This window comes from Solanum stenotomum, chromosome 3 (assembly GCF_019186545.1).
Source record: "Solanum stenotomum isolate F172 chromosome 3, ASM1918654v1, whole genome shotgun sequence".
Classification (NCBI taxonomy): Eukaryota; Viridiplantae; Streptophyta; class Magnoliopsida; order Solanales; family Solanaceae; genus Solanum; species Solanum stenotomum.
Window position 1 is genome coordinate 20,104,792 of NC_064284.1, and position 10,773 is coordinate 20,115,564.

A 10,773-nucleotide genomic window follows, 5' to 3' on the forward strand; every position below is an offset into this window, starting at 1 on the left:
TCACCTGGCTGCTAGCCAATGAAGCAGTTCTGACATTGGACAATGTGGCCAAGAAAGGTATATCTCTATACAACAGATGCTCCTTATGTGGTAAGGATACAGAGACAGTAAAACACCTCTTTCTACACTGCAATTTCACTGACCAACTGTGGCAGATTTTCCTTAATCTCAGAGGCATTTCCTGGAGTATGCCTAGTAAGATTGATGAGACTCTTTTCAATTGGGAGGAGGCTGGAGTTGGGGCTACAAATAGAGAAAGATGGAGGATGATCCCTGCTTGTATATGGTGGACTATATGGAGAGAGAGAGAAATGATAGATGTTTTGAAAATAGGGACAACAACCTGCAGGAAGTCAAGCTTAAATGTATTTTGTTGTTCTGTTTTTGGTGTACAAATGTCTATTCCAATGAGACCGACTCAATCATAGATGTTTTAGGGTCCATCTAGATCCCGGTTTAGCATTGGACAGCTTATAATCTTTTTCTTCTTTTTTGTGAATATGGTTTTTTAGTTACAAATGTTACTATTGTCAAAAACAAAAACAAAAAAGAGAACAAGAACAAGAAATCTCCCGAATGGTATCCAAGAGTTCTTATGAGCATTTAAATTTGATAATGAAAATATATACTCCCTCCGTTTCAAAAAGAATGACCTCCTTTCCTTTTTAGTCTATTTCAAAAAGAATGACCTCATTCCTTTTTTGGTAACATTTTAATTTCAGCTTTCCACATGACATATTTAAGGCCACAAGATTAAAGGGCAATTTTGTACATTTGACATAACTTTAATTTAGGACCACAAGATTCAAAAGTCTTCTTTATTTTCTTAAACTCCGTGTCAAGTCAAACTAGACCATTCTTGTGAAACGGGGGGAGTAATTCTTATGTGAGAAATAGGATTTCTTCTTCTTTTCTAAAAAACAAGATAAATGAGTTATATGAGAGTTCTTAAAGTCATACTCTGAATGAAAAGGGCTTAAAAATGTCCTAATGTATTGTAAAGAAGAAAAGGCTCACAACAGTCCACTATTATTTGGACTTAGACTCAAAATGCTTCTATTTCTTTCATGGTGCACTTTCAGTCATAACCCTTACTATGGTGAATTTTTTCACAGAGACTAAACTTCATATGCTTCTCACATGTTTCTGATCCTAATATCTAAACTCCATTCTTCTCTTCCCTCTTAACTCAGACCATCTGCAGGCAAACATATACATATAGAACTAAAGATATATGGTAGTCTTGTTTGTAACTGTTAGAATATGAATAGGTTTATACAATCCTATTAGAATAGGAATAGGTTTATACAATCCTATAAGAATAGGAATAAGTTTATACAATCCTATTAGAATAGGAATAGGAATAGAAATAGAAATAGGAATACTAAATAGTATCCTACTTGGTAAAGGATTGTATTCTAGAGTCTATAAATAGGGTCTCAATGTAATAATGTAGACATAACAACAATTCAATAATATTCTTTTCTTATATTTCTCACATGGTATCAGAGCCTCTACGATCTTGGTAGAAAATCAAAGAGCTTCCACTGCCGGCGGGTGGCACCCATATATGCTGCCCGTCCGGNCCTTCGAAGTTACAATTGTACTGGTGTATTGGTTGACACTATGATGGCTGAAGGTGTTAATACGGACGAGGTAAACATTACAATTACATGGAGAAAGTTGTCCCAAAAGACTTGCAGTTTTCGAGATTCTTGTAAAATTAACAAAATACAAAATATAGATGATGCACAAGATACATATGTAATTCCAATGGTTAGGATTAAAGGTTTATTTTATGTTGCTACACTTGTATTAATTATGTTGTTTGCTAGGATCTTTTTAGTTCATTTCTGATTTGTATTTCGGTAGAAAATATAGAAAATCTTTATAATAGAGCATCCTTGATAATTATCTGAGTATTGAAATGAAACTGCTCCAAACGGAACATAATGTATATTTGAGTGTTCACATACGTGACCTCATTAGTTTAGGTTTGAAACATAGCTATTGTAAAGTACAACTACACCTCAATCCCAAACCAGTTGGAATTAGCTATATGAATCCTCAATGTCCATATCACTCCATATAAGTTATTGTAAAGTAGTATTGAAAATTTGAATTCGCATAGGGCGAAATGGTTACAAAGGGACCATACCAGTTCTCTTTGTACTTGTCTTGCTCTTCAAAACATACGACAAGTCTTCAGCTTTTCCATCCTTGTGCTCAGGACGTTGAATTTTCCTCTTCAGGGAATTTTTGTGCAAATCAATGTTACTTCCTCCTTTTTTGTATGATTTTGCTTTCAGTAAGGATTATTTTAATCCGAAATGTGATACTTCCATCAGCTATGCCAGTAAGAACATAGTTCTCTATCGTTATCTTCAACCAACTGTTCCAGGTTATATTTTCCTAGTTTCTTCACTTTTAGGCATCACAGTACCCCTCAGACGTATTTGTACACTCTTCTATGTTTCTTCGTATTGCAGGGCTTACCTTTTTATTCTTCATGGTCTGACACAGAAACACAATCAGCAACATATCAATTTGACGTCAGAAATTCAAATATTCTTCATGGATCTAGTGAACTAATAGCCTTTCTCGTTTCTATAGGAGTTTAGGAGATTGAAGCTTTATGATGGAATTTCAAAAAAAAAGAAAGATTGAAGCTGTTGTTATGGAAAAAGGAGATTCTCCGGTAAGGAGATGGGAGGACCTTGATATTAATATCTTGGTGACGATACTCCTGTCCTTTGACCTTTTCCAGTTGATATATGCAATTCCTCAAGTTTGTCGTGCATGGCGATTGGCTTGTTGTGATCCACTTCTCTGGAAAACGCTGGACTTGTCCGTGTTGCAATCGAATTTCATCAGACTCCCATTGAAGCCATACGTATATGTCGACAGTCCGTCTGAAAAAAAATTAACCGGACTCCTAAATATTTGCTTGAACCTCAGTCGTGGAAACATACAAACATTGATCTTCCATACCAATTTGTATGTTAACGACAATCAGTTGACTTTTGCTGCCGAGAGGTATTCCCCCAATAAACTTTCATCTTTCTATAGTATTATAATTATAACTTAAATCAAGAAACCATACAGCAAGCAACGTTTCAGAGATATCAGATCCCTAACCATTATTCTTAGAGAAGCAAAAATTACTGTGAAAATGAATAAGACAGCTAATTAGATCTCCTCTTTTTCAGGTGTCCACGGCTTAAACGCCTAGTTATGCCTTCTTGGAACAAAATTAAAAAGCGAACAATGTGCAGGGCTATTCATAAATGGAAAGATCTTGAATCACTAACGATGCCAAGTATAAATAATCCTGCACGTGTCATCGAGGAAATTGGCAGGAGTTGCCAAAATTTTTCCGTGCTCAAAATTATGGGGACCTATGATATGCTGTTTGCATCTGCACTGGCTTCATTTCTTCCAAACTTGGAAGTATTGAGTGTGAGGTGCACGGTGTTATCTAAACCTGCTCTGGCTATTATCTTGGAGGAGTTGAAAAAGTTGAAAGTGCTCAACATATCTCATTGCATAATTACCGAAGACCCTGAAGATCCTCCACTTGAACCGATGAATATTCTGACCGAGCCGGATGAATCAATTCTTGAAAAAGCGTCTAGGTTAGACAAATTCCTAACCTGCATAAGTGACTCATGCATCATGTGTCAGCGTGCTCTAAATGATCAAGGGTTTATGAGGTGGTATAAGTATGAAGAAGACCTCTGGAAAGTGGATGAGGTGAAATCTCTTGCAGTTTGACAACTTTTAAGAAGATATTGCTTCATGAGCTGAAGGTCTGGAGTAAATGTGGAAGCTTGTGTAGGTTTCATGTTCTCTGTGTTTCTATGAACTTGTGCTTTTCGTTTCTGTGTTTTCGTAGTACACAGTGAATTCTTTACCCAGTTTTATATGTATTGCCAAGCATAGTAAGCTTATACTTTGTTTTGCTAAGCTTTTGGGATGCTAAACGTGTTTATTTTCTCATTAATAAGGTGAGATATTTGGTTAAACTATGGGAGAAAATAAATGTCTTTGAAATTAGCAAGAGTTGCTTTCCAAAACGGAAAAAAGTAGATTTTCTTCCAAATTACTTATTTGGAATTACTTTTGAGAATATATACTTATACTTAGAAATAGTTTTTAAAAAATTGGTGAAGCACTAAGTTGCTTAAAAGAGCTTTTAAAATTAATTTATCGAACACATTGTTATTCAGTAAAAGTAATCTTTTTTTTAAAGAAAAGAATCAATTGAAAAAAATGTTTTTCTTATTAAGCTGATATTTAAAAACTCAACTAAACGTGTTATTATTCTTTTATGGAAGTTTTGTGAGTTTTATACCTAAACTACTTATAGAATTAAGGTGATGCAAACTACAAACAATTGAGAAACTTTATGAAAAAACTACAAACAATTGAGAAACTTCAATTCATAAGAAGGTAAAAATTGAACATGAGTTGAAGTGTACTATTTTTTACTTTGAGTTGTGTATCAATCAATATCATTAGTAAATATATCATCATGTTTATATTTTGTGAATATTTCATCCTCCTTTAATATTTTCGCAAAAATTATGTAAATACAAAATGATAAACTTTTTTTTACAAATATAAATTTATGGGTCAATTTTTTTATATAGAAAAATGTAAAATTATGAAATGAAATTCTCAAAAAAATTGGCTAATTTGATATTTCATGACATGATTCTAAAATCATGAAATAAAATTGCACTTCAACTGTTCAACAGTAATTTGATTTCATGTAAATAAAATCAGATGTCCAAGTCTGTAAAAAATAAATAAAAAAATTCCTTGTAATATATTATTTTTGTGTAGATTAATTTTCAATTTCATTCAATTGTTGGAGAAAGCTATATTGTGGTCTCCTCTTCTTCATCTTCTCCAAGTACAAGTATGGCTGTAGATTCTATCACAGCTCTCTCTCCGCCAAATTCTTTTACACTATGCTGTCTCGTAGTGTTTTGGTTCACCATATCATGCTCACCAATAGATATTTCAAGGAACAGATCCAACCTCTGCCACCTCCAGTTCATCTTGGACAGATTTCTGAAGAGGAATTGATTCAAAGAAGATGGCAATCAAGGGTCAGATCTATCATATTTCTCAGAGCAGGTAATTTTCATACTGTTCTGAGCTATTATGTGTTCTGGGTAGGTTTTCTTTACAAGGTAATTTTCATCTTATTTAGTACTTTCTATGTGAAGCTTTGAATTTGAATTCTTAGATTTTTGTTGTGGAAAGTTCTAAGCTTAATATGAAAGTTGGGGAACTTCTGGTAGAGAAAAGAAAAAAAGAAAGTTACTGATCATAGAATATTTAATTTTCATCTAAATTAGTCATGCGTGGAGATTTTATCACAGCTAACTCAATTTACAGCTTTTGACTTGTACTAACTATCACCTAATCGATTGAATCTCTATCAGTTAACAACAGCTAGCAAACCTTGCTGGTATAATGAATATACTATGTTATTAACTTGGAAGTAATTGTGGGTGAGTAACTAATATTTGCTAGGGAAGACTAGGAAGACACTGTTAAACATCTTAAAGTGAAAGGACTGTCGAAACATAATATTGTCAAAATGTCTCTAGGCAATTTAAACAATTATACCTTCCTACACAGGTGTAGCCCTTCGAGAAATTCACCAAAGCATATGAAATTTAGTCTGTGTTAAAATTCACTATAGTGTTGTGCACCACTTTTTCAAAGAATAGGGACTATTAGTGTTCCATGTGAAAGAAATAGGATTATTTTGAGCCTTTTCTCCTTTCCAATACGCTAGGACATTTTGTCCCTTTTTGTACAGAGTATGATTTTAAAAACTCTCATATAGCTCATTTATCTTCTTTTCTAAAAAAGAAGAAGAAATCCTATTTCTCACGTAAGTAATACATGTTTTCATTACCAAATTTAAATGCTCATAAGAACTCTTGAATACCATCTAGGAGATCTATTGTTCTTTTTCTCTTTTCCTATCGTTATTGCAAACAGTACAAATACGTATACACATCATTAGATTTGTGTAAATTTCATTTGGATTACTTAATCTTGACGTAAATATCAAACTAGATGATATGAAGTGTTTCAAAATAATGCGATAGACATATTTCAAACGTCTAAATCTCTTTCTGATTATGAATGCATGTTCATTATAATTATTTTTATCACAACTTTTTCTAATCTCATTTTCAAGATGTAGCTGATTGATTTCCATTTATATCATTTTTACTGGGAACTAAAAGACAAGGTAAATGGCTTGAACATGCAAGGTAAAAGATTAGCTTCAAAAATATTCTTCATGGATCTAGAGAAGTAATAACCTTTCTTATTTCCACAGGAGTTTAGCAGATTGAAGCTTTTAAGATGCCATTTCTAATTTTTTTTAAAAAGATTGAAGCTGTGGTGATGGAAAGAGATTTTCCTGTAAGGAGATGAAAGGACCTTGATAATGATATCTTGGTGAAGATACTTTAACCTTTTCCAGTTGATATCTGTAATTCCTCAAGTTTGTCGTGCATGGCAATTGACTTGCTCTGATCAATTTCTCTGGAAAACGCTGGATTTGTCAGTATTGCAGTCAAATTTGATCAGATTCCCAAGGAAGCCGTACATATATGCCGACAATCTGTCTCAAGAAAAATTAACCTTAAATATTTGCTTGAACTTCAGTCGTAGAAACAAACAAACATTGATCTTCCATCACAATATGTATGTTAACGACAATTTCATTCAATGGATGGAGGAAGCTATTGTACTTCATCTTCAAGTACAAGTATGGCTGTAGATCTATGGGAAACACTGAAAGATTCTATCACAGCTCTCGCTCCGGCAATTTCTTTTACACTATGTTGTCTCAGAGTTTTTTGGTTCACCAGATCATGCTCACCACCAGAGATTTCGATGAACAGATGCAACCTCGAGAGATTTCTGAAGAGGAATCGGAGCAGTATGACTCAAAGAAGATGGAAATCAAGGGTCAGATCTATCATATTATATTTCTCAGAGAAGGTAATTTTCATAGTGTTCTAAGCTATTATGTGTTTTGCGTAGGTTTTCTTTACAAGGTAATTTCATCTTATTTAGTACTTTCTATGTGAAGCTTTGAATTTGAATTTTTAGATTTTCGTTGTGGAAAGTTCTAAATTTTATGCCTAAGTTGGGAACTTTTGGTAGAGAAAATAATAAGAGAGTTACTGATAGCATCATATTTAGTTTTCTGCTAAATTAGTCATACTATATCCATGTGTAGAGAATTTATCACAGCCAACCCAATTTACAGCTTTAGACTTGTACTAATATTGTCACCTAGTCGATTGAATCTCAACCCATTTAACAACAGCTAGTAAGCATTGCTGGTATAATGAACTTGCCATCATTCAACAAGAAACATATTTACATACCAAGTTATTAACTTGAAGTAATTGTAGGTGAGAAATTAATATAGTTGTTATGGAAGACTAGGAAGACCCTGTTAACCATCTAAAAGTCAAAGGACCATTGAAATATAATACTGTCAAAAAAACTCTAGGCAATTTAAACAAATTTTCCTTCATACACTGGTAGACTTTCGGGAATTTCACTAAAATTGATCCAGTTGAAAATCCATCACGAGCAGGTCACGTGGAAGCAAACAAAAAAGAAGTTACAAACAAGACTACCATATATTTTTAGTTCTATATGTATATGTTTGCCTACAGATGGTCTGAGTTAAGAGGTAGAGAAGAATGGAGGTTAGATATTAGGATTAGAAACACGTGAGAAGCATATGAAGTTTAGTCTCCGTTAAAAAATTCACCATTGTAAGGGTTATGACTGAAAAGTGCACCATGTGAAAGAAAGAGAATCATTTTGAGTCTAAGTCCAAATAATAGTGGACTGTTGTGAGCCTTTTCTCCTTTACAATACATTAGGACATTTTTAAGCCCTTTCCGTTCAGTGTATGACTTTAAGAACTCTCATATAACTCATTTATCTTGTTTTTTAGAAAAGAAGAAGAAATCCTATTTCTCACATAAGAATTATATATTTTCATTATCTAATTTAAATGCTCAGAAGAACTCTTGGATACCATTCGGGAGATTTCTTGTTCTTCTTCTCTTTTCCTTTCATAAATGCAAATGTTACAAATACTTGCAGACACGTCATTAGATTTGTGTAAATTTCATTTGTATCACTTAAATCTTGCTGTAAATTCAAAATTAGATGATTTGAAGATTTTCAAAATAATGCAATTGACATATTTCAAACGGCTAATCTCTTCCTGATTATGAATGCATGATCATTAAAATTATTTTTATCATAACTTCCTCTAATGTCATTTTAAAGATGTAGTTGATTGATTTCCATTTATATCATTTTACTAGGGACTGAAAGACAAGGTAAATGGCTTGAACATGCAAAGGTAAAAGATCATCTTCAAAAATATTTTTTTTTAAAATAACAAGTATTGCATAATCTTTCAATGTTGCTTTAGTGTGTATAATAAATAACGGTAAGAGTCTCGTGTTCTTTGAATTAATAGAGTTGCGAGCCCAACGATTAAAACATTATCAAATGTTTAGTTGGTCACTTTACTAATTAGACACTTGAAAGGATTACAGATTGTTAATCTGAGAATTTTACGAGAGTGATTAGTTGAAGGAATATGAAAGTCAAGTAATTTAGAGAATCTACGTCTCTTAAGTCTTCAAAAATGAGGGCTTCGACCGTTACTAAAATCCTCTCTGAAAACAGAGAACTATTAAATATAATACTGTATTAGAAAATTTACCAGCCAATTATAACTTTGATATTTATAGAAAGAAAATTAAGTAATCAATTTGCGTAAGCTGCCGTTCAAGTAATAGTAATGCACTAAATGAGGTGAATCTGAGAAAATGACGTACATCACACAGGGTACTAGGTCCACATAAATGCTCTTTTTGACTATCACTCTCCATATCACGTGGTCTATAGTTTAGGGGTTAACATCAACTATCCACAATACCCCATAATTTAAGTGTTAAACTGGAAAATGTGAATAGTTTAGGGAGTTTAGAGGTATTAACTCATAAGAAAATCTCACTTAGATTTTTATTTTTTTTCATTTATCAAAAAAACAGGTAGGATAGCAAAAAAGGAAAAAATTTTAGAGATTGTTGACCAGAATCAATTTACAGGGGTTAGATTTTTTTTATCGTTTATCAAAAAACAGGTAGGATAGCAAAAAAGGAAAAAAATGTTAAAGATTGTTGACCAGAATTAATTTACAGGTGATGACATTTCCATTTTCATTTGACCAAGATTTCGTATACGACTCACTCCTCATCAAAGCACACTAACTTCCCACAATTTTCACCCAATATTTTTTGCGCACACTGAAGTGAAATAAACAATCTCAAGGCATGTCCTAAATCTCTCTCTGTCGTATCTTCTTCTTACAAACTCTATGGTTGTTTATCTGATTAATTCTTTACTCATGTCGGATCTTGATTAAAATAGTTGTTGTGGGTGTTAACAGAATTCGGTGTACACCTTGTGGAATTCTTTTCTCCCTTTTCTAGCTATTTGATTTTTGTCCATATAGATCTGAATTCAAGGTTCTCCAAATATTTCAATTATCAGTAATTTAGTGTGGTATGATAAAATGTGTGTTTTCTTGTTATTAATGTTTAACTCTTTGTCAAGGTTGGTTTAGATTTACTGAATTTTCATTTTGTTTATATAATGATTTAATTTGCACATAAAATAATAGCTATATGAATCCTCAATGTCCATATCACTCCATTTAAGTTATTGTAAAGTAGTATTGAAAATTTGAATTCGCGTAGAGCGGAATGGTTACAAAGGGACCATACCAGTTCTATTTGTACTTGTCTTGCCTTCAAAACATACAACAAGTCTTCAGCTTTTCCATCCTTGTGCTCAGGACATTGAATTTCCTCTTCAGGGAATTTTTGTGCAAATCAATGTTACTTCCTCCTTTTTTGTATGATTTTGCTTTCAGTAGTGATTATTTTTATCCGAAATGTGGTATTTCCATCAGCTATGCCAGCAAGAACTTAGTTCTCTGTCGTTATCTGCAACCAACTGTTCAAGATTATATTTTCCTAGTTTCTTCACTTTTAGGCATCACAGTACCCCTCAGACGTATTTGTACACTCTTTTATGTTTCTTCGTATTGCAGGGCTTGACTATTTATTCTTCATTGTCTGACACAAAAAGACAATCAGCATCATCAATTTGACGTCAGAAATTCAAATATTCTTCATGGATCTAGAGAAGTAATAACCTTTTCTTGTTTCTACAAGAGTTCAGGAGATTGAAGCTTTATGGAGTTTCAAAAAAAAAGGAAGATTGAAGCTGTTGTTATGGAAAAAGGAGATTCTCCTGTAAGGAGATGGGAGGACCTTAATATTAATATCTTGGTAACGATACTCCTGTCCTTTGACCTTTTCCAGTTGATATATGCAATTCCTCAAGTTTGTCGTGCATGGCGATTGGCTTGTTGTGATCCACTTCTCTGGAAAACGCTGGACTTGTCCGTGTTGCAATCGAATTTCATCAGACTCCCATTGAAGCCATACGTATATGTCGACAGTCCGTCTGAAAAAAAATTAACCGGACTCCTAAATATTTGCTTGAACCTCAGTCGTGGAAACATACAAACATTGATCTTCCATACCAATTTGTATGTTAACGACAATCAGTTGACTTTTGCTGCCGAGAGGTATTCCCCCAATAAACTTTCATCTTTCTATA

General features: G+C 33.3%; 4 protein-coding genes across 6 annotated transcripts in view; all 4 read left to right on the forward strand.

The window, feature by feature from the left end:
• LOC125857553 (F-box/LRR-repeat protein At3g48880-like) overlaps positions 1 to 4,060 on the forward strand; it is a 9,055-nt gene extending 4,995 nt beyond the window's left edge. Inside the window, exons 2-3 of the mRNA XM_049537149.1 lie at positions 2,614 to 3,036; positions 3,210 to 4,060. Of these exons, the coding sequence (XP_049393106.1) occupies positions 2,636 to 3,036; positions 3,210 to 3,774 (966 nt within the window). The 5' untranslated portion in view covers positions 2,614 to 2,635 and the 3' untranslated portion in view covers positions 3,775 to 4,060. The remainder of the gene's footprint in view (positions 1 to 2,613; positions 3,037 to 3,209) is intronic.
• LOC125857558 (F-box/LRR-repeat protein At3g48880-like) overlaps positions 1 to 10,773 on the forward strand; it is a 104,860-nt gene that overhangs the window by 63,156 nt on the left and 30,931 nt on the right. The window lies entirely within an intron of this gene.
• Positions 5,091 to 10,773, forward strand: part of LOC125857556 (F-box/LRR-repeat protein At3g48880-like) — a 49,738-nt gene continuing 44,055 nt past the window's right edge. For both annotated transcript variants that reach the window (XM_049537153.1, XM_049537151.1), the window contains exon 1: positions 5,091 to 5,145. The gene's annotated coding sequence lies outside the window, so the exon portion shown is untranslated. The remainder of the gene's footprint in view (positions 5,146 to 10,773) is intronic.
• The window catches only part of LOC125857555 (F-box/LRR-repeat protein At3g48880-like), a 2,154-nt gene continuing 1,356 nt past the window's right edge, over positions 9,976 to 10,773 (forward strand). The window contains exon 1 of the mRNA XM_049537150.1: positions 9,976 to 10,741. Coding sequence (XP_049393107.1) covers positions 10,344 to 10,741 — 398 coding nt within the window. The 5' untranslated portion in view covers positions 9,976 to 10,343. The remainder of the gene's footprint in view (positions 10,742 to 10,773) is intronic.